The following is a 26,940-nucleotide window of genomic DNA, read 5'->3' as shown; positions in this document are numbered from 1 at the left end:
ATCAGACAATAATCCCCCAAAATGGCAAATGAAAATCCCATGTCAGCCAAGAGATCAACTGATTGAATGAAATGTTGTCTTTGTCAGACAGACACAAAGGAACCCCTCCTATCACCACCTACCCATCATGTTTCTTAACATGATGGCTATAAAATGATTGCCACCAACATTCCACTCTTTCACTATAGTGACCTGGAGATCCTTGAGAAGTTTGTGGTCCTGCTGTATGATCGATCAAGCACAGCTGTCAGTGTAGATGAGGCTAGACTTGACATGTTTGCCCGAAAGCAGAGGCCATATGAAGCCATTCCTCCAACAAGGGCAGCTCTGCTTCAACACACTAAACGTGCTGCATATCAGGCAGGCTGCATATGGGGTCAAGCAACCCAGTGTCAGTCAGAAGCAGAGTCCTGCTGACTGGAGATGGAAAAAGCTTGGTGAACAATGGGGGGGGTCTTCTGGACAGCAAATGCACCAAAGTTGTGAACAGCTAGCCAAGTGTGGCTGCAAATCAGAGTGCCGTGGAGGATGCAAATGTTTTATTGCTTATTGCTTATATCATAGATTATGATTGGGTTTCACTTGCACAGAACTGTGCAATTGCAAATGTGAATAAAAAAGTAAGTTTGCAGTGGGCGAGAGCCGATTTCCTGATTCTGGACCGTGATGTATATGAACACCTTCCTGGATATGTTGCCCCCAATACAACACTTGCTGACTGCCAAGCAGGGCGGCATTGGCTACCATTTTTAACAGTCTTTATTATGACTCGACAGGGCACAACCTCTCAAGCTCAGGCTGGACACTCTAACCACAAGGCCTTTGAGATGGTAAAAATGTGAATTTATGTTATTTTTTCAATCCTTCCATTTAACTCAGTCCCAACAGAGTACACTATTAAAGCAACACTCACTTTGAAAAATGCCTTGAATTTTTGCGATTGCCTTTTTCTAAAAGTGTGGCCTTTAGAATATTTTTGCTAACATGCATGTGTGCATCAGTGTACATACTACCGAAATGACGGCTATCTTGGAAAAGGTCTCCATCTTGAATTTTTTATTGGCCATCCAGTTTTTCCAAAAAGTGGCCTTAACAGAATATTTGTGGCATATTTTCTGTATGACTTTTTGGAAACAGTGGCAATGAACATAGGACAGGAACGGTGGCCATCTTGAAAAATGGTGGCCATCTTGAATTTTTGAGGGACAAGCATTTTTTTCCTATTAACATTTCCTTTAGAGAGTATTTGTATCAAATTGTATGCTTAGATCACTGTTTGAATAATTGATATAATAAGCATTGAATAGCAATGGTGGCCATCTTGAAAAATGGCCGCCATATTGAATTTTTGAGTGGCCAAAATAGTGGCCCTTAGAGAGTATCTGTGCCAAATTTCATGCTTCTATACCAAAGTGAACGATTTTTTTTACTAATCTGCTGCACTAGTTGCAGTGCGGAGGCCATGTAAGATAATCACGACAAATAGTTCAGAGTTAGCCTGGGTGCCAGCCGCCCACAACATTTGAGGTCGGGAAGTTCATATTCTGACTAGAATTTGAGCATGACAACGTCAGGCTAGTTCAGAGTTATTATACAGTGCAAACGGAAAGTTTTCAGACCCTTTCAAGTTTTCCACATTTTGTTGTTTTAGTTTTGGGGATCAATAAAATATCTATCTATCTATCTATCTATCTATCTATCTATGAATTGTATCTATGGATTCAATTCATTTTTTACACAGGTAGAATGACAACCAATTTGAAAGGGTCTGAAAACTTTCTGGTTGCACTGTACCTCTGCCTCTACCTCTGATTGTTTGTAGGGATTTGAAGGATCTTAGTCAAACTTTGCACAGTTGATCACTACAAGGGCTACATGTACTGGTTTGGGACTCAAGGTCATGGCTCAAATCTTGGGCCATAATAGCTCGTCAATCATTAGTTTAGACCATTTTTATTGCCAAAAATGGGTCATTAGATGTCATGTCTGCCATTTACCTGATAACGTGTGTGTGTGACAGGGACTGGGAGAGAGACAGAGAGACATAAAGGTAGGTACACTAATAAAGAGAAGAAGAGCCCGTAGATAAATGATCTATACATTGGCAGGGTCACCTGCAGAGCATTTATAAGGACCTGCAATCTGGCTGATGAATTTCTATAGGGATCTTCATAGATCTGTCCACCAGCGGTCACACAGCTGTGATCACAGGCTAATGGAGATTGATCGTTTAAATCTGGATGACATTGTGATACTGGTAGTTTCACAATCAGGGTAAGTGCTTGACATTTTCAGCATACATGTCTGTGTGCCTCAAAATATGTGATTATGTTGGATAACTGTATTGTGTTGTTTTAATGGACAAGACTTGGAGAAAGAAGCGTAAAAAATACCATTTGTTGATCAAATTATAGCATTACATGAAGGAAGCAAAGATGCTAGCTAGAGAAAAGTCATGTGTCCTGTCAGTGCTTATGCTTATGAAACACTGGTACTAGTGCTGGTAGGCTACTTCATGTGCTGCTGCTGGTAATATCAGTTATGGCAGTTTTCCAAAAGGTCCAGGGCACTATGTGGTAGCCTGGAAAAATCCAAACTCATTCACAAAGTGAATAGTCTGGTGACTCTCGATTGGGAAACGTTTCCAACACTTGCATTGCACTTTGAAATCATTGGTCCAGCCTTACCAATCACATTGATCAGAGTAATCAGAGATTACTTCCTACTTCGCCTAAACTTTACAAGCTGACAATAAACAGCATCAACATTCAGGAAACAATGTATTGGTCTTCCTTTGCAAATACACTTCTGCATTTTTCCAACTGCATTTTTTGACGGGTTGGTGCTTCCTAGTTTGAGTTACTGCAGCTAACAGCTAGAGCAACCAGGCAGCTACAGTGCTATACTAAGGGGACATTGTTAAAATCATGCCCCCAGAGTGTAGCACTGCAGCTGTCGGACTGGAATTCTTCTCCTTTAAGGGGGTTCTATCTCACAGTTTCATATTGTTTGTTTGTCTTTTATTACTTGAAATGTTTTCCATATGCATATGAAGTTTACCTAAATTTAATTTACTAAATGTCACTACACATATCTAACTATTGACTGCATACCTATCTGAATGAGTGGTGCAGTTTTAGTTTTGCCCACCAGGAGACAGACATGACTGCTGGAGAGCAGAGCCGTTCATAGAGAGAGTTTGGCCAACTAGGGAATCGAATGGGCGCCTGTTATAAAGGTGCAAATAAGCGATTTATTTCAACATAGCATATTCGCCCCATAGGGTTATGCTGTAGAGTTATCTGACGTTGGTATCCAACATGGCGGAGTTGGCCAAACACTCTCTATACGGCTCTGCTAGAGAGTTGCGATGGGGAGGGATATTTTCAGCATAGCAGGAATGCGCTCAAAGTCAGCCCTCCTCTCCTGGTGGCATCCCAGAATGCCTTAGGCTAACTGTGGCCAGTTAGTTAATCAGTCGTTCCAACACAAGCCAGTGAGCTTGCTCCCTGCAGATAACAATGGCTAGGCAAATTAAAAGTGAAACTATCCTGATCAGAGGCTTTGTCTCAAACCACCCACTTGCACACTTCAAATACTTAGTTTAAGTATATAGTGCAGATAACACAAAAATTCAGTGCACTGAAAGTACCCGGATGGCGCCCTAATAATGGTCAAAAAGTTCAGTGTGGAACAATGGATAGTACTGAGTACTCGTACTAAACAGGCATCATTTCCTGTAAGTGTTTTAACCTAAGTGTTTTTTTTTTTGGGGGGGGGGGGGGGGCAATACTAACCATCGAAAAGTGGGCACTAGGGATGTACGTGCTCAGTGCACACTAGCAGTGTACTGAAGCAAATATGTGGTTTGAGATACAGCCAGAGTATACTGGCTCACTAAGTAAGTATAAGTATACTCTTTTGATCCCGTGAAGGAAATTTGGTCTCTTACAAGTCCGAAGCGCTAACCAGTAGGCCACGACTGCCCACTAAGCCTTCTGACCATTACGTGTCACAGGTCGGCTTGATCCAGGGGCCAGGCCTGGGCCAGGTTTGGGCCAAATCCAAAACCCCACACCTGTTTCAGAACCGGCTGCTGGGCAGAGCTGCTGTTGTGGTGTCCTCTTGAGTAAACCAGGTCAGCGCTTTGCATGAGAGACTGAGGACATGAGACAGCGACCATATAAATGAGCTGGTTTCTAGCAGTTATATTGAGATCATTTGCATCTCCTTCTTTGCATTCTACAAAAATTAGATGTAATCTTTTCATAATTATCTTTTTATTCAAATCTATTTTGGATTTTTTGCATAGCTTACAAAAGTCTTCCGAGCATGTGTATTTCTTACTGACCTATCCGGTCAGTGTAGTAATCAATCTTTGGACTAAAATACCAGCATCACATTGATTGGGGAAATGGCATAAAATGGTGTTTTGTTGTACCCCTTCCTGGATTGTTCTTCATAAAAGTATACTGTTTACAATAAAGCTGAACAAAAAGCTTCAAAGCTGAACAGCCAGGCTTCCACTATGGTCTTAAAATCCTTTGATCTCTTATCTTAACTTGAACTGTGAACCTACATTCCATAGCACTTGTATGCTGCTATGACACACACACACACACACACACACACACACACACCTGACACAACTGGCTCTAACACTTGGTCTAGTCGCTCGCTCATAAGATGACTTCAGTTTAACTCTAAGCTTCAAAATGGATTTGTGCACTTTGTTTATCGGCATCTCATTAACGGTGATAAATAATATAATCGGTCATAAAAATATAGCGTGACAATAGGAGCAAATATCTTCAACAGACAAAAGGATGCCCCGCACTCAACTGCGGTAAGCAGAACCACTACGAATAAAAAAAGAAAAGCAAAGTCTTATATCAGTTTCTTTTATTTCAAGTCTTTATTTCAAGGGGCAAGTTTTATCTCAGTTTGGCCCTGATAGCCATTTCATAAGCATGCAACACTTATTTACAGACTGCATGAAATCTCATAGCCAGTCTGAAGGAATCATCGTAGACTGCACAAATGTATAGACCACACTCAATACATCACACGTGTCCAACTAGACCTTGCGATTGAGAAAACAATGACATCCCAAAATCACACATTAAAACAATGAGCAGGAGAGTAGCCTAGTTGAGTCAACAAACTCTCATGTGGATTTATAAATCACAGGCCTATAGACAATTACAAACATACATACACCAATGTTCACTGCATCTAAACTTATTACTTAAAGAAGTGGTAATGGTCCAACTTGTAGTGTTTATTTTTTTAACTAACATCCCCAAACTTTCCATTCCAGCTGTAGCGTCACAAGACAAAATGACACGACTTTTGTAGGCACGTGGCCAAAAAGGCCGAAGTCCGAAACAGAAGCTGAAGTTTATGGTGGCTGACTATGAACATGGCGCATGGTGAGACGGTCTTCTGGGCTAGATGTTGGCGACTCTGGCGGTATCCCTCACTTGACGCATTCCGTACAGCCACTTGATCACCCTGGCGTTCCTCTCGATGACCGAGATGTCATAGGGGTTGCGCTGGACACGTGGCGTGTCGCCTTCGTTGTCGTCACCGTCCTCGTTCTCTTGGGCCTGGGAGCACTCGGAGGCGGGTGCGCTGGCACTGCGGAGGCGGGAGACGGAGGCGATGTCCGAGCCGGCCTGGGTCAGCTCCTCCAGATCCAGATCGGCCGGGTCCAGGCCACAGTAGTTGAAGAAGCGCTCCAGGTCGACGTCGGCGCGCGAGAAGCAGTCGCTCACGTCGGACTTGGAGCGCCTGAGGGAGGGGCGCTTGCGGGAGCTGGTGGAGGAGAGACGCGTGATGGACGGGCAGGGGGACGGGAGAGGAGAGTTGGCGCCGACCTGCAGGAAAGGACTCAGGGGAGAGGGCAGCGGTGGCACTGGGGTAATGCGCGTGGGCTGTCCAGCAGGCTTGTCGCCAGCAAGGGACGTGGTGCACTGGGGAGGAGCAGGAGGGGTGGTGGAGGAGTTTTGAGAGGTAGCTGAACCTGGCTGTGGAGGGATGGGGGCAGTCGGAGACATGGGTGGGGGGCACCCGTTGGAGTTTAGCTGGAGAGTTGGGCAGGGTTGGCCGGGGTTGGTGGCCCCAGCCATGACCCCTACCACTGCTTGAGTGTTACTCAGGGATAGTCTAGCTGTGGGCACCAAGGGGGCATTTTTGGAGGCCATCTGTGCCTTACGGAAGTACATGAGTTGTGCCTGCGACTGTGGCTGTGCATGGTGGGCCATTGGCCTCTGCATTCGCATCTGCATCTGCATCTGCCTCTGTCCAGGCATGCGGCTCTGCAGGGGGACCCGCATGCCTTTCCTCACCTGTGCCATCTGTGGCTTGACATCCACCCTGCGCACAGTCACGGCGGGAGCCCCCTGTGACCCGGTGGTGTCTGGTGCCACCCTCAGCAGGCTGCAGAGAGAGGAGGAGGCAGGGGATAGCGGCTCTGAGGGGGTAGAAGCGGTAGACATGTCAGGGGGCAGTTTATCTGCCCCTGTACATAGGGTAGAAGCGGCGGGCGTAGCGGCCTCACCGCAGTTCTCATCTCCACCACCACTGCCACCTTCGCTGCTCTGTGAGGAGGATGAGGCAGCAGCCATCTGAGAGGCTGGGGGTGATGGAGGCTCATCCACCCCATTGATCAGGTTTGTTAGGTGCTGCAGGTCTAGCTGGGGTCCCCCAGAGTGAGTCCCAGGGGTGGGTACCACCTTCCGTATGGGCTGAGCAGCCGTCTGAGAGGCTGGGGGTGATGGAGGCTCATCCACCCCATTGATCAGGTTTGTTAGGTGTTGCATGTCCAGCAGGGGTCCCCCAGAGTGAGTCCCAGGGGTGGGTGCCACCTTCCGTATGGGCTGAGCAGCCGTCTGAGAGGCTGGGGGTGATGGAGGCTCATCCACCCCATTGATCAGGTTTGTTAGGTGCTGCAGGTCTAGCTGGGGTCCCCCAGAGTGAGACCCAGGGGTGGGTACCACCTTCCGTATGGGCTGAGCAGCCGTCTGAGAGGCTGGGGGGGATGGAGGCTCATCCACCCCATTGATCAGGTTTGTTAGGTGTTGCATGTCCAGCAGGGGTCCCCCAGAGTGAGTCCCAGGGGTGGGTGCCACCTTCCGTATGGGCTGAGCAGCCGTCTGAGAGGCTGGGGGTGATGGAGGCTCATCCACCCCATTGATCAGGTTTGTTAGGTGCTGCAGGTCTAGCTGGGGTCCCCCAGAGTGAGACCCAGGGGTGGGTACCACCTTCCGTATGGGCTGAGCAGCCGTCTGAGAGGCTGGGGGGGATGGAGGCTCATCCACCCCATTGATCAGGTTTGTTAGGTGTTGCAGGTCCAGCAGGGGTCCCCCAGAGTGAGTCCCAGGGGTGGGTGCCACCTTCCGCATGGGCTTCTGAGGACTGGGTTGAGATTGGCCAGAGCTATGGGAAGTGCACATAACAGGCAAAGCTTTGATTGGTTGAGCCTTTGAGACGGCCCCTGGTTGGTTCTTGACATATTTAGCCTTGTCGGCGGCTAGGCGTTCCACGGCACTCTGCTTTCGTGCATCTGGTGAAGAGGAGAGGGGCAGGGGGAGATCCTGGAGGTCCTTGACCTGGTAGCGCTTCGGTGGCACAGGTGGTGGAGGAGGCTTTGCCACCCTCCTCGGAGAGTGCCCTAAGGCGTCCAAGGACATGCCCGAATATAATGGTAATGGCGGTGGGACTGAAAAGCTAGGACCCACTCAGTATAAGGTCATCTCAACATCGGTGGATAGACAACCAGGCCCTGTTACACAAAACAGACACAGACAGTAAGCAATGAGAACAACTCCCAAGCCAGAAGTACTTCTGCTGAAACTAGGGCTGCTCGATTATGGCAAAAATTATTATCACAAATATTGAGATCATGGTTATTAAACACGATTACTCAGTGATTTTGGAACTATCATCCATTTTCAAAACTTTATTTTTTGACAATGTGACAATTTTTAATATATAATCCAACATCATAATCAGTCATAATAACGATAAGTCATAATCACGATTAATTGCACAGCCTTAGCTGAAACCATCAAGACACACCGAATGGTATATTTGTGTATTTATGTACATGGCAGCACTGTTGCGCTGTGTACAATTGTATAGAAAACTTGCATATATATATATATATATATATATATAAAGGCTCCAAATGTTTTAAGCAGAAAAAAAAGAAATCCTTGATATGCAAACCTTTTTTGTGGTAAAATACACTCAGTTCCTTGGTGCCTTCTCACATATTTACCCCAGTCTCTATACTGAGAAGCATGTGGGCCAGCTGACGGAGGGAAAATCCCATTCATAGCACAGAGACAGATAGAGATGTTCAAGAGCTGCCCATTAACTAAAAATACCACTCATATGGGCACACGACTGACTGACAACAAACAGCAGAAATACAACCCACGCCCACACACTAACATCCATCCACACACACACACACCCACACCCTCACATCCACACACCTGTCTGGGACTAATAGTGGCCCTGAGGGTCTAAATAGGGCTTTCAGTTGCCTTTGTGTGTCTCTGGAGATGCTATCTCATTGTGATGGCTATATGCTTGTTTACCACCATCCTCCCCTTTTCTCCCTGTGTGTGTGTGTGACCACAGACCGTTTCTCCAAACAACATCCTAGCATGACCGCACACGTTGAGCTGCTGGCTGGTAAAGAGCTCATTCCCACACTAGTACTACAGTATGCATCTCAAAAACATTTCAAAACGCATAACACAGGGACACAATAATAGCCCAGATAAGCTGTCTGAGATGTGTCTGCATTGGGAAACCAATGTGCTTAACAGCAATGACTCCCAGTAACCACATCCATTTGGAAGAAATGAAATAATAAAGATAAATAATTCTTTGACTAAACTATACACACACACACACATAAAACTATAAAATGACTGACTAAAAAAGCAATAATCAGAAGGGTGATGAGTCTTAACTCAAGAGTTTCTGTTTCTGTTTCACTCTCTGTGTAAAACTGAGTAACACGACTTTGGATCAAAGATTTCAACTGACAGCCTGACTTTCATTTAATCAAGTGCCACTCCAGTGATTAATTACATTTTTTGTCTTTCCTTCTTTTTTGTGCGCTTGTGTGTCTCTGAGTGTCAGTGTGTGTGTGTGTGTGTGTGTGTGTGTGTGTGTGTCAGAAACACAACTATCCAGCTCACAGGCGGTTATAGACAGACATTCTCTACATATTTGTCATTCTCTGTGTGCGAGAAGTGGTGACCTGGGAAAAGAGTTCTTCCTTGCCTTCAAGATATTTACATTCATTCGTTCTGTTATTCATTTTCATAACTTTAATCACTTACTAAGACTTTGTGTCTGTCTGACTTTGTGTCTCTCTGTCTCTGCTCTCTCTCTCTCTCAATAAGACAGAAACACTCACATATGTGACTAGGGCACATGAAGTTCCCAATCCAGAGCCTAAAGGTGGGCAGCTGTGAGCCTAAAAAGACATGTCTGTCTTGCTATAAGCACCAGATGCTAGAGCCTCCCAATCGAATCTGTCAAGTCATGGCAGGAGCCTGGAGGTATTGTACTGCTATCACAACATAATTACAGGCTGGGACATGAAGACTCACGCCACCAAAGCCATCAGGCAAACAGAAATGAAAAGCCAGCCAGGCTATGCACTCTCTTTCACTTTTAGAGGCATTAAAGCTGCACTGTCTTTTTGTTTCTGTTTGTTTAGAGACATTAAGGCCACATTCTTTTTTCCTTTTTTTTGTTGTTGTTTGTTGAGAGGCGTTGGTTAGTTGTCCTCGCACACAGACGCAATCATACACAAGATTACTCACTCACTCACACCAGTTTCAAACAGCGACAAAGAAAGTAACAAACTTACCTGAGAGAGACTCTTTGTGCTGATTTTTTCTTCAGAGAGAGGACTGAGGCTCAGTAGTCCCCTATCCTGGGAAACACCGAAGAGACACAAGCACAGGGAACCACCATGACACGCAGCATGTGAGGAGTGTGTGTGTGAGAGTGTGTCTTGGAGTTGAGGAGCTGGTGGACTGCCCAAACCTGTTCTGTCTGCTCTGTTGAAGTGCTGCTCCCGCCTTTTTCAACCATCTGACCAATGAGGTGCTCCCAGGAAGTGAAGAGCTGCATCAGGAAGTAAGGAGCTGCACCAGGAAGTAAGGAGCTTCCAATGTCATGTGACCTGTTTTCTCACCTTGCTGTGTGAAAATCCAGCCCTGTGCCCATAAGGCATAGGGTGGCTTTTGTTCTGGCTACATGCAATGACATTCAATGTCAAGGAAGGGAATCTCTCAAGAAAAGCTATCCTCATTAGAACCAGTTGCCCTGAAAATAAGGATTGAATATTGAATATTGACAGTCAGGTGTAACATACTGTATTTTGAAAAAATTAATCTGATTGAAAGCTTTATGCAGGATTTAGACTATACAGAAACACAGAAGAAAAACAGATGACGTATTACAAGGCACACTGATAGCAGCAGTACTATAAATGTGGTAAATAACAAAGATGTGTGTGTTTTCTATATGCATGCCACGGTACTGACACAATAAGTTATTTGATCTCTAACCTTAGGAGCATGCAGCCATGCATGAATGGGCTTGTAAAACCTTTATTAAAATACTTAGCTGATCACACAATTCCCATTAATTCCTCTTTGAAATTACCACCTTACACAAGAGTTAGACAGTTAATATGATGCTTACTGCCATGTGCCATTGCACTTTACAGTGTGGATGGATACAAATATACTTTTATAAAAGATGTCTCATCAATGCTGCCCCCTAGTGATGACATTAGGGAATGTATCTTTAACGTCAGTTGCCATACCACACACCACCATGGTGTAAGTAATTTACACCCTTCTAAGGTGGAAATTATATTATATTATATATTCACTTGTTTCAAATATCACATGTTTTTGTGGATTTGTAAACATCCAAAGTCCCATTCAGCAGATCAGTAGGTCATATGATTACAAGTGTCTGACAATTGGACCTATTTAAAGATCGCCTTCTGTTTTTACTGCCTTTTTACAGAATCAATCTGTTTGAGCAAGGAGGTCCAAATTACACTTCTTAAAGCCTATTGAGATCCAAAGGCCTTTTTACAGCATCATTCTGTTTAAGTTAGGAGGTCTGGGGGTCTATGAAGATCTAAAGGCCTTTTTACCTTCTTCTTTCCAAGAAGAATGTCAGCAATAAGAAACACTAAGTTTCCTTAACACTTCTTAGCCTGAATAAACATGCACAAATAAAAATTATCTAGCTCCACAAAGTTCTTAAAAACTGAAGGGAGTGTAATTTATAGTGCTGTGTGTGTGTGTGTTTATCTACTATAGCTGATGGCTTTGCCTGTGTGTTGACATCTCAATGGAGCAAAATAATTCAGTTCCGTTCTGTGGTGAAGGACTTCCTCTTTTGCGGTCCTCTAACAAGACCCAAATGAGTTAAGCAATGACTCACAATGGTTTGTGTTCAAGTCGTTTATTTCCTCTGGCTTCAGACGTCACACATGAAATAAACTTTTTCATTTTTTGCTCACAATGTCTGGAAAACAAAGTTTGATTTCCTAAAAAAATCCTCTTGTGAAGTCTAAACACAAATATGACCACATATAAAGCGTATAAAAGCAGAGCCCAAAGAGCACCCAAGAGAGTATATAAAAATATGCTTTAGAGCCAGGAGTCGTCCCCTGGAGACTCGCAGCTCATCTATGCACACACACGGAAAACGATGAAGTTCATATTTTCACCATAACATTTTTGATCACACACAGACACACACACTCTCTCTCTCACTCAGGAAGACTATAAAATGGAGACACACACACTAAAAAACAACTGCTCATAAAAGCATCATGGGTGATTTTCACGCCCTCTCCTGGGGCCAATGCAACAGCTGGACACTGCCTCTGGTGCTGCTGCTATGGACCCTTTCAAGAGAGTTCCATTATCAGCATCATAGTTGGCCCCACAAGACTTCCTTTTTAACATTCCATATGTTATCTTAATGCAGAGGAAGTAGATTGGGGCCCAAATAGAATGTTCAAGCATTGTTTTTGTTTACCTTGTTGAAAGGGTCAATATGAGCACCAGTCGGGAGTTCGAGAAGGCTGTGGGCTGCATTCCTGGACTAAGCCCCCCCAACCCCACCCCATCACACATACACACACCACGCCATCTCCTGAGCCTCGCCTCAGTAGTATAATGCACTTGGGCTGGGCTGGGTTGCTGCACTCTGTCCACGCGCCTCACACACACAAAACGCTGAGTGGTGCCATGGTCAAGGCAGTCAATCCTTCTCTGTGCTTGAAGGTTACTGGCTGAAAGAGTGAATGTGAGGACAGGAACAGATGGAGCTATTGATCATAGAAAGATGGAGATATTGATCATAGAAAGATGGAGATATTGATCATAGAACTTGTCGGTGTCGGGAAATGCTCTCAGATCTGACAACATGGATTTTCCAAACAGAATGTGTGGCCTGTTTCTATTATTTGGTCCTCTTTATTATAAGCTAGCACTGAAAGACATGAAGCACCTTAAAACAGGATAAAGAGGTGGCATCATCACCTAAGTACTGCTGCTTACTTCATCTGCCCCAAGACTCTATGAGGACTTGTCTGGAGTTATGCATTGCTCGAGTTATACTTTGTCACATGTGTTGAACATGGTTTGGATAATCAAAAAGTGCTTTAGTGTAGTCCCCTTGGTGAGTGGGTGTGAATCAGGCTACCCTGTGGAACTACTGAAGCTCTTCTGTCTTCTGTCAGGTGTAGATCTCCTGTCAATACCTAAATACCTACTTGTAATACAAAGAACAGAACCTTGAGATACTGTAATTCTTTGATTCAATGGCTTTTCCCAAATGTGCTGTTTTAGAATGAGTGTTTTGTTAGGGAAGCTCTTCAGACGAGGAAAAAATAATAATAAAAAAGTAGTTTGTTCCTTATTCTCAGACAGCGTTACTACAAAGTTATTCTCACTTGACAAAATGTATCTCCCATCGCCATGGTAACACAAGCCCTCTATCCTGTGTGCAAAAAAAGTGCCTTGACAAGCGTAGACTTATGTGGAAGCACTGAAGGTGTGTGTTTAATATACTGTACAGCATATAATCTGAGTTGATGCTCAGAGAGTAACTAACTGCTTCATATGTGTCCCTTTATTTTGAAGTGCATGGACAGCCTTGTGTACGTATATCATATATGTGTGTCCATTCTTCAAGTTCAGTCAATGCCCAACAGTGACTGCAGTAGCATCTCTCCTCTGTTAAATCTGAGAGTTCTCTTTAGATTTGTAAAACAAATTTCACTGTCTCTGCCAAGCCATTTGAAACCAGGAAGACAAATGACCATTTTATTCTGATTTGCATGATGGGCTGGAGAGTTTATTTGTATTGTGTGTGTGTATCTGGAGGTAGAAGCTTCTAGAAACCACTAGCGCCAGTTGCTCAGCTCAGGAGAGGATGCAGTTCTTGTCTTTGTCTTTGGCGCTAAGGCTTTGAGTCCTCCTCCTCCTCCTCAGGCTTCCCCTCAGCCCTCCCCACTCCTTCACTGCTCCCTCTTCCTCCTCCGCTCCCTCCTCCTCTTCCTCTCCTCCTCCCTGGCCGCCCTCCCCCTGACCCGTACGGCGCAGCTGAGGGGGTAGTGGGATGGGTTGGCCGAGGAAGTAGCCCTCCTCCTCGGAGTCGGAGGACGAGGAGCAGGTGGAGCAGGAGTCTTCGTGCCGATAGTGGGCGGCTTGGAGGGTGAGGGGGTTGCCCGGCCGGTCGGGGCTCTCCATGGAGGTGCCAGCCATCGCCCCACTGACCTCTGACCCTGATGCAGAGAGCCGTTCGCCCCCGCGCCACTCCAGCGAATCCAGTCGTGGCCGGTCAGAGCGGGAGCGTCGGAAGCGCCGCTCCGTGCCCAGGTGGAGGGGGGATTCAGATGGTACGCGCCCGCGGCTATGAGTGCCCCTACGCATGCTGCAGTGGTACGAGCCGTCTGGGGAGGAAGAAAAGCACAAGGTCAACAACAGAGTGAGGAAGATGGAGAGAGATGGAGAAAGACAGAGAAGATGGAGAAGTTTTCCCTTCATGTAACTAATTATTTTATAACTTGATTTTTTTAATTACCATTACAAGTTATATTTTATGCTTTGGTGATAATATACTTTCAGTCATAATAATAAAGTTGATGTTTTTTTAATCAAATTGAATTTAACTGAACTGAATTAAATTGAGAGAGAGAGAGGCAGGGGAAGAGAGGGATGGAGAGATACAGAAAGTGAGATAAAGGAGGCAAACAGTGAGCCAGTGCTAATGAGTGAGAATTATAGAAATGAACAGAATGTATTTTCTGGTATGTCTCAGAGAGAGAGAGAGAGAGAGAGAGAGAGAGAGAGAGAGAGAGAGATAGACAGATAAAGAGAGTGAGAAAGGGAGACAGATAAAGAGAGAGACAGACAGACAAGTTGAATCAGATGGTATAAAGGGGACCACTTACCCAGCAGGTCCATGTGAGGTGGGATTCCCTTATGGAAATGGAGCCTCCTGCCAAACCCTCCCATGGCCTCCTCTTCCTCCCTCTCATCCTCTTCCTCCTCTCCCTCTCCTCTCACCTCCTCCTCTTCCTCATCCTCTTCCATCTCCACAGAATAACTGCAGCTGATTGGCTCCCGGAAGCTCACCCGTGCACCGCTGCGCCCTGATTGAGGCACAGGAGCGGAGGGGCGTGGCTCTGGTGGAGGGGGCGTGGCTGGGGTCAGGGCTGGCGAATCACAAGGCCCGTTTAGGAGAAGGGCAGGAGGAGGGGGTGGAAAGGGCTCAGAGGCGCTCAGGGCATCCGCCAACACTGGAGAGGGGTACCGGGGTGGAGGGTATGCTGAAGAGGAGAGAAGAGAGAATGAGGGAGAAAGAGAGACAGAGAGAGAGAGAGAGAGGTAGAGAGGGAGGGAGAGAAAAGAGAGAGTGAGGGAGAGAAAAGAGAGAGTGAGGGAGAGAGAGATGTAGCGAGAGTGAAAAATAGAGATCACAGGAAAATAAAGAATTTATTTTCTATGTTGTTTTTGTAATTCAGCAGGAATTCATTCTGATATGTCAAATGATCCACCATTTACATAACAATGACAACACAAAACAGTATCTCTGTGAGATTTGCAGTTAAAATGGAGATTTGAAGTGATGAAGTGATTTCTGGTGTACCAGACAGAAAAAACTAAAAATGTTTAACAATTTCTTGAAACACAGTCATTTAATGAACAATGTCTGAACTGAAACTAAAGTTGTCAGCAGTATATATCGTAGCATACTGTTACCATGTTATTGTATTTCTGTCAAACATCAACACCTAACGCAGGCTTTACATGAATAGTTAACAAAGGCCTAAGAACAATCAGTACTCAAAGCTGCATACCTTTAATGCTTTTATCAACCCCTTTCCCACAATCCTTTGCAGTTGAAGTGCCCCTTGAAACATAACTGGGAGGGGCTTCATATTCACGGTAGCCATTTGTCTCGGTGTAGCTGTTTGGGTACTCGACCCAACCACTTCCTGGGCGCAAGCTCTCAAATGATTGGCTGCTGGGCAAAGAGGTTCCCCAGCCATTGGACAGATGAGGGAGAGGGGAGGGTGACTGGGTGTCTGAATGGCATGAGACTGAGAGACCGTGAGAGGAGGAGTGCCCGTTGGACAGGTGAGAAGGAGGGATGCACACACCTGAGAGATGGAGAGAAAGAAATAGAGTGATAGAGAAAGAGAGAGAGAAAGAGAATGAAAGAGACAGGTATAGTGATGAGAGGAGTATGGAGGTACCTGAGTATGCATGAATACACAATGCACGTGACAAGTGACTTTTTAATGTGGTCTAACCATTCCATTAAGTTCAGTAAAACATGTAATTTTTAGCTTTGGTAGGCCATAGTCTGTGCTTCCATCCATGAACGTGAAGAAATGAATGAGGTTTACTGGACGAGCTTTTAATGTAATGATGAGTGACTGTAATGCTGAAACGGAGATCTATCATAGTAGTACTGCCTGCACCATCTAGTCGGTGTGTGTGTGTGCAAGCGTGCATGTGTGTGTGTGTGTGTGTGGTATGTGTCTGTCCTGCAGGGCTAGTGTATACTTCAATACCTCTGCTCTCTACTGGCGTGTGAGAGTGGCCGTTCCCCACTGGTATGGAGGTGCTGATAATGGCAGCAGAGCTGTTTTTGGCTCCCTCCTGTGGTCGTAGAGGAGAACTGTGCTGCAGTGGCTGCTGCTGCTGCTGCTGCTGTTGGTGTGGGGAGTGCTGCTGTGATGAGTGGTGGCTGTGGGATTTATGGGGCCCCGTGTGGCCCTGCAGGGCCGAGTCGCAGGAGTCGGAGTTGTTGGGGTCCTCCCCTAGGGAGCAGGGGCGCGAGCAGAAGATCAGCCCCCCCTTGGGCAGGAAGGGACGCCCCAGCAGGGGCAGATGGCAGCGGGCACAGCAGAAACAGGCCTCCGAGGCATGCCAGTGCTGCCCCTCATACGTCATCTGGCCCTGGTCTATACCTGGAACAGACACAAATACCAGCAGAGGAAAATTACAATCTTTTCTTGCATTTGTGTGTGTGTGTGTGTGTGTGTATGCGTGGGTGTGTGTATGTGTGTGCATGTGTGTGTGTGTGCATGTGCGTGTGTGTGTGTGTGTGTGTGTGTGTGTGTGTGTGTGTGTACATGTGTGTGTGTGTGTGTGTGTGTGTGTGTGTGTACATGTGTGTGCATGTATGTGTGTGTGTGTGTGTGTGCTTCTTTTACGCTTGTAGCAGGAGTGGTATGTATATACATGAATGTGTCTGTGTGTCTGTGCATGACAATTTGTGTTGTCTATAGTATAAACAAGTGTCACACAATAGGAGCACCAGCTATGTGTGTATGTGTGTGTATGTATGTGTGTGTGTATGTATGTGTGTGTGTGTGTGCGTGTGTGTGTGTGTATGTATGTGTGTGTGTGTGTGTGTGTGTATGTATGTGTGTGTGTGTGTGTGTGTGTGTGTGTGTGTGTATGTGTGTGTGTGTGTGTGTGTGTGTATGTGTGTGCATACCGATGTGTTCGCCGCAGGTGTCGCAGTATTCTGCGTACAGAGCCTCGTAGCAGGAGCAGCAGTATGGCCGACTCTCCCTCATGATGTAGCGCTGCCCCCCCAGAGCCGCCTCGCACTCAAAGCAGCAGAAGTGTTTCATGTGCCAGTGACGACCCTCCGCCTCCGTGCACTCGTCCGCCAGGATGATCTGCAGGGAGAACACACACACACACACACACACACACACACACACACACACACACACACACACACACACACACACACAGAAGACAAGACACACACATTTTAATGCTTTTATTTGGATCTTAACAGAGGGGAAGAATTTTCAGATCCAAATATTGATAGAAGTATGTCATAGGTTTAGACAGGTCTGATCAAACACAGAATGTGTTGTGCTATTTTTCATCCTTTTTGCACTAGACTTGATTAGATTAGATTAGATTAGATTCAACTTTATTATCATTGTGCAGATTACAAGTACAAAGACAATGAAATACAGTTTACGTCTAACCAGAAGTGTAAAAAAGCAGAAAAGTGCAATGTGATATACAAAGTATGGACAGGTGGTGCATAGACAGGACAAGAAATATATAACTAGTGGTTATGGATAAACATGGCATGGTCATCTCCAAATGGATATGCTACCCATTATTGCAGAAATAATGAACACAAGCACAAGAATGTTAAGGTTGCATTGAAACTAAGGTTATTGACGCTGTCAGAAAGTGGCTGATATTCAACAGCTTTGAGTTAAAACAAGTGTCCATGTAAAGGATGTCCTATTACAAAAGTCACATTCTTACTATTTAGATCTATGATCTTGATATCTGGGGTATTTGGAATATTACAGAGCACACACACATGCACACACGCACGTGCATGCGCACACACACACACACACAAACACACACTCAATATATAAAGTATTATTCAGCCTGCCTGAACTCTCATCTGTTACTGTAAAAATCCAGTGGGGCAGAGACCATACAGACATACTGTATGGCAGAGGAGCTGCACAGAAACCATACAGAAGTATTGCAGAGGAGCTGTGCCAGACCAGGGCCGTCTCTGGGCCGTAACCGGATCTGGCGTGTCTGGGTCGTCCTTGTAAACTATGTGGGAAGGAACAGTGGAGGGTAATAGTCTCAGGGTTGGATTTCTATTGCAATAATCCTCTGAGAGACAGAGAGAGAGAGAGAGAGAGAGAAAGAAAGAGAGAGAGAGAGGGTGGGGATGGGGGGGCAGAGAAAGAGGGGAGGGTGGGGATGGGGGGGTGGGTAGGTTGGGAGAGAGAGATAGAGAGATAAAGAGAGAGAGAGAGAAAGAGAGAGAGAGGGTGGGTTGGGGGGGGGGGGGGGTTATAAAAGCATCATGTGAGTAAAATAGCAGGTACGGAAGACTGCATAGAGTGAAAGGGTGCAGCTTAGAAAGAGCACACACTGACTAAAATGAGATTTATGCCACAATATATCTGGCATGACAGAGATGTCAGAGGGATGAAGGGCAAGGGAGAGAGAGAGAGAGAGAGAGAGAGAGAGAGAGAGAGGGAGAGAGAGAGAGAGAGAGAGAGAGAGAGAGGGAGCAAAAAGGCACGATGGATATGGGGAAATGAAGATAAGGGAAGGATACTTAATATAGCAGAAAGAGTGAAAGGACAAGAGAGAGTGGAAGGACAAACAGACAGACAGAGAGAGACAGAGAGAGAGAGAAAGAGAGAGATATGTGCTGAGCAGATAGCTTTGTTGTTTGTCTCAGCTTGCCTGTCTGCTGCTGTACTGCAGGATTAGGGGCTAAGACTGAGATTGAGGCAGAAGGTGCGACCCCCGGGCCAAGTCTGTCTGATTCGGGGAAAGGTGGTGTAATCCCCACAGATTACCAGAGCTCACAGCAGGTACTGAGCAAAGGGGCCCTGGGGGCTGGGTTTTGGGGTGGTGACGGTGGTGGTGTTGGTGGATGGGTGGTGGATGGGTGGTGGTGGTGGTAATGGTGGGGTAGTGGTGGTGGGGGGTTGGAGAAAACAGGAAGGGGTGCGGTAGGTCGTGTGATAGCTCAGTCACCCGCTTGGCGTCAGGGAGAGAGCATCCTGTCGCAGACCTCCTGTGTCTATATGGGTGTGTGTGTGTGTGTGTGTGTGTGTGTGTGTGTGAGAGAGAGAGAGAGAGTGTGTGTGTGTGTGTGTGTTTGAGTTGAGGTATTCTTCTGTAAACTCAAAGCTCAGCGCATTTATTTATGAGGCCCCTGGCTGTCCTGTTTAAAATAAGCCACCATTGTTTTCTGGCCACCTCTTCAATATGTGTGTGTGTGTGTGTGTATGTGTGTGTGTGTGTGTGTGTGTGTGTGTGTGTGTGTGTGTCTGGAGATGGGGGGTGCCACTGTGCACTGTGCACTGAGATGCGCTCTTATAGTTAGTTAAACAGGAAGTGCGTTCTGTCCCCAAACACTTTTGGCTGGTTTTTACAAATGTCCCCTTTTGTCTATAACTGGGCATTTCCTCTCAAGGTAATACAAACAGGAAGAGGGCTCCATGATTCTACACATTCACAGACGACACTTTCTCAAGCTTAAAACTGTCCTTTTGACTGCTCCATATTTGGGTAAATCTCTACCATGGTAACCAGCACCAACATCCAAAAAAGCAGCCATCAAATTGCATTCCATTCATAGGGTCACAGAGGCATGCCTCAAAGCAGACAGTAGGGGGCAGAAGAGAGAAACCATCCGTTCAGCTACACTGTCAAGATTAGACTCAAACAGATTTTACACCCTGCACTCCTCTCCCCACATTCCAGCTTCATCCCAAAAGGTGTGCAGTCTTATAAATAAAGAATAAATAAAGCAGAATAAAGCATAAGCGCAGATGGTTCATGTACGAGAAGCTCAATTCACATTCATTTATTCATGCCAGGAGGGCTAGGAAGAGGCACAGATGTGTTGGCATCATGGTCTCGTCCTCAGTGTGTGTGCAACAAGACTTCAGCAACAACAACACCTCCAGATTAGGGAACACTGCACATGCAAAGCCAGGGCATGGATCACAGAGAACAGATAGCCAGTTAAGCCTGGCGTGGAGGTGGCGCTCACGCAATCAAATCCATAAATCCAAAGGCATGCACTCACCCACTCTTACACTGGCGCAGTAGCTGCTTGTGAGGGTTATAGCATGCCACACTGTAATAGTGACAAGCGGTTGGGGAGGCGTAACCTGCGTTGTGTTGAACCGCGCGGCTCAGCCCTGCACACGCCCGGACTCAAACCTGCAAACAGCAGCACCTCGGATCGGAAGTTGAGCGCGCTAGCAATCGAGCTAAAAGCCCAGGCTGCTAGCTCTGTGACAAGCGCGAGTCTTGTGGTATCAGCAGGGAGGTTTTACACAACGTACATACTGCACAGCTACGGGCCAGCTTGCTACCGTTACACAGGGTTCAGAGAAACTAAATGTGAATCCATGTGAACCTCCTTCCCCCTGTGGCAAGCCTACAGTAATTTCCTGTGTATTGCCAGATGTAGTTTTATGCAAATAATAATAATTAAAAAAACATGCATTAACATGGCATGAAGAAGAGTGAAGAAAAAAAATGCATTCGCATGTATATACCTCCCCTGTGTATTAACCTCATAGCTGAAGAAAGTTTGCAAAATCAATGTATAAACTTCGGTTAATAGGTGGGAAATTACAGTTATTGTGTTATATGTTATTACACATCTGTGTTAGTCATCCCACTACAGATGCTACTGTTGTTGTTGTTGTTGTTGTTGTTGGTGGTGGTGATGGTTCAGATCAGTATCATAATCCACTCACCTTGTCACATGGCCTGGCACAATCATATCACACTAAAAAGATTTTGTCGTCCTTGCTGTTGGATGTGTTGTTAGAGATGAGAGATGGTGTGTGTGTGTGTGTGTGTGTGTGTGTGAGATGGTACTCCCCCCTCGCCCTCTCCTTCCTCACCTCGTCGCAGGCTTGGCATCTGGGTTTGATCCTCTCGGCGTGGTGGCGCCCGCAGTAGATCTGCCCGTCCTGGTAGAAGTAGATGAGATCCACCAGCAGCTCGCTGCAGGTGGCACACTGGAAACACTGTGGGTGCCAACACGTGCCGTGCCCCGCACGAGTGGCAAACACGGCTATGTCTCCGCCGCGGATCTGCCTACCACACTGAGGGAGAGAGAGAGAGCGAGAGAAAGGGGAAGAGAGAGAGAGAGAGAGAGAACAAATAGAGAGAAAAAAGAGAAAGTGACATACATGTACTGTATATAACCACTATATATATATATATATATACGGCAATTCAAAAAAATACTAGAAATAGCAGAGGCCACCAGATATAAATCTAAAACAGACAGACACACATTCAAGGTCCCACTCTCTTTAAGTATGAGAGGAATGAAAAGTGTTTTCCAGAATGGAATGGACCTTGGTTCCATAAAGCTCATACTGAGTGTGAGAAAGGCCACAGAACCTTGTTAGCGTGCTGTCTCAGAGTCACTGCATTGCATACTTTATATTGCACATACTGTATGCACACACAGGGTCGATTAAACTAGTCTATACATTTCCCTGCAGCCTGGTTGCATGCAACATCAGCTTCAACTGGCTAACAATATCATGTTATCATGTGATGGATGTGTTTATTCCTGTAAGCTGCACCACTTGAAAGAGGATATCTCAGACAATATGACTGCGCTACACAAACACGAAATATGAGATGGCTTGCAAAACATCACCATACATGGGCGGAGCTTCAATGTCAAATGACAGTGAGTTCACTGGAGTTGCTCTATAAAAATACGGACATCTTTTTGATTTATATACATACTCAAACACAAACACACACACACACACACACACACACACACACACAGACACACACAATCACGCTCACACTCAAACACACTCAGACTTACATACACACAAAGACACACACACACACACACACACACACACACACACACACACACACACAGACACACACAATCACGCTCACACTCAAACACACTCAGACTTACATACACACAAAGACACACACACACACACACACACACACACACACACACACTCACACACACACTCACCTGTTGGCAGATGGCCCCGGTCATGGTGACGGGGAACAGCCGGACGTTGCCTCTGCCCAGGTTCTCTCTCTTCCTCTGCTGGCTGAAGACTCTCAGCTCCTTCTTCTCCTCCTCATCCAGAGAGTTACAGTACTGGGGCTAGGAATCACAACACACACATATGCGTGAACACACACACACACACAAGTGAACACACACACACACACACACACACACACACACACACACTTACACACACACGCACATGCACACACACACACGAGTGAACACACACACACAAACTTGCACACACACACACACACACACCTTGCACACGTACACACGTACACACACACACACACACACACACACACACACGAAGACAGTTACAGTACTGAGGATAGGATACACATCACACATAAATAGATGAACACACACATACACGCACATGCACACACCCACTAACATACGCACGCACAAATAAACAAACAAATTATCCTCCGCATCAACATAAAACACACTGGTCTATAAACACAAAAACATACACAAACATCATCATCACATGCATACACAAACACATACACATACATATACAAACATTAAATTATACGACAAAACCACAGAAAACAGAGCAGATGAGAAAAGGAACACAAGGACATTGAAATAACAAACAAGACTTGGAATGTCACTTTCAGCCACTCTGCTTTCCCACACTGATATTTGGGTTTCGTCCAGGACTGAAGTCAATTTGAAACAGTCCGTGCCTAAAATCTACGCTTTAGAAACACCTCCGCATTATCTCACGATAAGATTGCAATCACGATACGTGCTGAATAAATATCAAAGTCATCTGACTGAGCATGACTATGTGATTTCAAATAGCCTAAAAAAAAAACCTTATCGTGTTAGCTCAGGCGGACTCTTACAGGCCTGCTTTCCCTTTCTGTAATTCACCCTGAGAAATGGTGAGCCAATCTCTCCCGACGCAGACCTCTGAGAGTGATAAAGACACTCACCTCTCTCTGGTGCCACGTGTTTATCATATTACTCCGTCAGCATGTGGGCACAGTCTCAAAATAAGCGCGGTTTCGCGATGTAAGGCTTGACCTTGATGCTTATCGAGATAGAAGGTGTTTGTTTTGGGTTTGAGCCTGATTTATGCTCGTGCGATCCCAGAACCATTTGTTTGAAATGTTTGGGTAATTTTGGTTCAACGTTTTGTATCCGTGAACTTTTAGAAAAGGTGTAAAAACCAGACAAAATTAACCCAGAGCGTGGACAGAAGACTTTTAGAAGCTGGTTGGAGCCAATTGGGACCGTGAGAAAGCAAGAAGCCACCATGTTCAGAACTGTGTTTGAGGTGAAATACAAAGACACCAAACACAGATGATAGAGTTACAGTGTCAACCAATCCAGTATGTATTACAAGCATACACACTGAAGCAGATAATGGAGTTACATCTACCTGACATCGACATCGATCATACTGTACACACACACACACACTGTACAAACATGCAAACACACACACACACACACACACACACATAGAAGCACACACCCTAGGTAAGACTGCCCTTACAATTAAATGTTTGCAGCAGATTTGCAGAAACTTTGGGGTGATTTGTGGGAAACAAATGAGTTCACTAGAAAATATTGGCAGAAGTTTGCCAACGCCGCTAGAGGCAAACTTCCAACAAAGTTCTGGCAACAATAAGAAGTTTGCCACTAATGGTAAATGTGTTTGCCAGTGATTTGTCACCGCACTTGCAATTGCAAACTTCCAGTGAACTTCTGGTGACAAACCTAATTTGCATATGACCATGGGCGGACTGGCCATCTGGCATACCGGGCATTTTCCCGGTGGGCCGACGCACCTTTTGGGCCGATAGAATAGGCTATATATAATTTAATCATTTTGGCCAACGGTCGGCCCAAAGGAAGGACAATCAGCGGCCAATTGGTTACATTTCCATATTGACACTCGACTGATCCAATAAAAGCTCATGTCAGGCCCCACCCCTTGCATTTTGGCTCAGAGCCAGGATTTTGTGAGCGCATCAAAAGTTAGCCTAATCAAAGTTGCCTACACGAAATTGCGGCGGGTGCCAGTAGTGCAAAAGTAACAGAAGCTTCAAAAATACAATATTGCAAGTAGGCTAGCATATGTCAGCAACAGTTCAGTTGAAGTTCGTTGAGTTTGAACGAGGATGTAAGCAACCATACAGAGCAGAGGGACAGTGAGCAGGTGGTGGAGCCTAGTTGAGGCTATGATATAAGAACTCAGCGGTGGAGCAGGTAGGCTATGTGTGACATGCCATGCTGACGAGGATGATTATGATGACTTATTAATTGCGATAATGTAATGATATGGTAATGTTAACATAAGGCCGTGCTGTGATTATAATAACAAATAGCGCAACTTAAATGTTCTAAATGAATGATTTGCAAACCCGGACAGCAAAAGACTGTCAAATCGATGTTAGGCTAATTGATGGTCAGATTGATCAGTTTCCGTCAGACGCCCAAAATTCAACATCGATGGCATGAGTGGTGGTTGGTCTCTCAAAGTAGAGAGTAGAAAAGGGTTATATCTTGGAAGGGTTATCATGGTAAAGATGTTCTAAAAGACTGTAGACTGACGGAAATGTAGGCTACAAAACATCAAGTCACATTCATGCACAAGCCAACTAATATACAGTAACCTATATGATAGGCTACTGGAAGACATTAAAGATAATTAGTTAATGTAGCTATAATGTTCCAAAATGTACCAGCAATGCAGTATAGCCAAAGTCCTTTTAGGCAAGTCCCTCCACTCGGCGGCCATATACCAACGTTTTATGGGCACTCATCGGGCACAGTCTTTTGGTCGAACTGCGCGTGCGCAAGGCTTCACGACACCAATCTTGCTCCAGCGGCGAGATCACAACACATGATTGGCACGATGTCTTCACATGTCGACGTTTTGCCGAGGAAGGGGTGGGATATGTGTAGACAACGGCCATATTGGCGTGACAAACTAGCCCCATGCATTTCTATAGAGTATTTTTTGAGTGCTGTGTCTCCACTAGGCCTGTCAAACTCGATTCCTTTTAAGGATCCGGGTTATTCTGAGTCACTCACTAAACTGATCCGGGTTGAACGAGTCACTTGAGTCACTTGAGTCAGTATTGCTAAATCGCAAAGAAATTCAGTCCTACGTTCAAGCAGTGCAGTGGGGTGCTTCATTTCGTTAAGTGCCTTCTCATGTTGGATGTGGATCCTCCATGATTTGAAACCAGGTTTTTGCAGTACTTGCATTTAGCCTAAGAGTTTTGGTCTCCTGGTCAAAGTGCATCCACACATTGTTCATCTTTTTGGTGCTCATGTTCAGAAACTTTGATCTTATTCACAGGGAGGGTAGCCTATATTATAATAATTAATTATTTGTTGTTGTTTTGTTAACAATAGAAAATTTGCCTAGGTCTAATGCTACTCTGCTACAATGTTTATTACCACTACTATATACTAATAGTAGGCTACTAGGAATCTATTCTAATAGGTATTATAGGCAGCTAATAGGCCTACTAGGCAACTAATATTATTAGCCTATTAATCATAGCTATACATATATATATATATATATATGTATAGCTATGATATGTATATCATGTTAGGTAGCCTAATATAATATAATATAAAATAGCCTAATATAATAGCATCAAAATCTCCACCCACTCACGGGAAAGAAAGCAGTTTGAGCCAGACTGTTTATTTATTGTCTTAACCTAGCCTAAGCAATTGACTTTCAATGTAGACATAGAAACAGGAATGTAGAAATGCCCTGCAGTGACTAAATTATTATTATTGTTATTATTATTATTATTACTACTACTACTACTACTACTACTACTACTATTCTCATTAGGCCTATTATTATTATCACCTTGACACGAGTAGAAACTAGGCTACTTGCTCGTCTACAGATCCACTCATGACAATGTAGCCGGCTGATTCGACTGACTCGCACTCATAACAACATAGTAACCGGTCCGCCCGCGGCTGATCCAAATGACCCAGGTAGGCTAGCCTACTCAAGCAACTCCATACAGAGCTTGCAATGTTTCGGACATTGCAACTGTCTTCGCGACCTAATTGCATTTTAAAGTAGGCTATGCGTGCAGAATATATGTTATTTCAGAAGTGAAAGCATGGCTTTTGTTGTGGATTTTCTTTTAACCTTGACGAGGAGTTACTCGTTCCTCTAAAGATCCACTCATGACAACGTAGCCGGCTGATTCGGCTGACTCGCACTCATAACAACAACGTAACCGGCCCGCTTGGCTGATCCGACTGGCTAGCCTACTCTCCATACAGAGCTTGCAATGTTTCAGACTGTCTTTGCGACCTAATTGCATTTTAAAGTAGGCTATGCGTGCAGAATATATATTATTTCAGAAGTGAACGCATGGCTTTTGTTGTGGATTTTCTTTTAACCTTGACGAGGAGTTACTCGCTCCTCTAAAGATCCACTCATGACAACGTAGCCGGCTGATTCGGCTGACTCGCACTCATAACAACGTAACCGGCCCGCCCTGCTGATCCAACTGACCCGGCTAGCCTGAGCAGCTCCATACAGAGCTTGCAATGTTTCGGACGGTCTTCGCGACCTAATTGCATTTTAAAGTAGGCTATGCCTACGTGTAGAACATTGTATGCTATTTCAGAAGTGAAAGAATGGCTTTTGTTGTGGATTTGCTTTTCACCTTGACGAGGAGTTACTCGCTCGTCTACAGATCCACTCATGACAACGTAGCCGGC

At 45.2% G+C, this 26,940-nt stretch overlaps 2 protein-coding genes across 5 annotated transcripts in view; both read right to left on the bottom strand.

The window, feature by feature from the left end:
* Window positions 1-4,885: 4,885 nt before the first annotated feature.
* fam110a (family with sequence similarity 110 member A) lies at window positions 4,886-10,090 on the bottom strand. 2 transcript variants are annotated; one of them, XM_042098121.1, is made up of 3 exons: window positions 9,902-10,090; window positions 7,398-7,786; window positions 4,886-7,133 (listed from the first exon to the last, which is right to left on the bottom strand). In XM_042098121.1, exons 2-3 carry the CDS (start codon window positions 7,692-7,694, stop codon window positions 5,451-5,453), a joined length of 1,980 nt encoding a protein of 659 aa, XP_041954055.1. In that variant the 5' UTR covers window positions 7,695-7,786; window positions 9,902-10,090; the 3' UTR covers window positions 4,886-5,450. The 2 variants fall into 2 exon arrangements, with proteins under 2 accessions (XP_041954055.1, XP_041954054.1); XM_042098120.1 differs by having other exon boundaries at window positions 4,886-7,786; window positions 9,902-10,089.
* Window positions 10,091-11,524: 1,434 nt separating this feature from the next.
* Window positions 11,525-26,940, bottom strand: part of prickle3 (prickle homolog 3) — a 54,052-nt gene continuing 38,636 nt past the window's right edge. For 2 of the 3 annotated variants that reach the window (XM_042098117.1, XM_042098119.1), the window contains 7 exons: window positions 22,159-22,296; window positions 21,038-21,241; window positions 17,089-17,275; window positions 16,157-16,555; window positions 15,437-15,739; window positions 14,528-14,905; window positions 11,525-14,026 (listed from right to left, as the gene is read on the bottom strand). In XM_042098117.1, the coding sequence (XP_041954051.1) occupies window positions 13,497-14,026; window positions 14,528-14,905; window positions 15,437-15,739; window positions 16,157-16,555; window positions 17,089-17,275; window positions 21,038-21,241; window positions 22,159-22,296 (2,139 nt within the window). In that variant the 3' untranslated portion in view covers window positions 11,525-13,496. Of the gene's footprint in view, window positions 14,027-14,527; window positions 14,906-15,436; window positions 15,740-16,156; window positions 16,556-17,088; window positions 17,276-21,037; window positions 21,242-22,158; window positions 22,297-23,153; window positions 23,552-26,940 lie in introns of those variants that run through there. The other variant, XM_042098118.1, reaches the window with a different exon arrangement.

The sequence above is a fragment of the Alosa sapidissima genome, chromosome 7, assembly GCF_018492685.1.
Source record: "Alosa sapidissima isolate fAloSap1 chromosome 7, fAloSap1.pri, whole genome shotgun sequence".
NCBI classification, from domain to species: Eukaryota; Metazoa; Chordata; class Actinopteri; order Clupeiformes; family Clupeidae; genus Alosa; species Alosa sapidissima.
The sequence above is the reverse complement of the archived record's forward strand: the minus strand, read 5'-3'. Positions and strand labels throughout refer to the sequence as shown.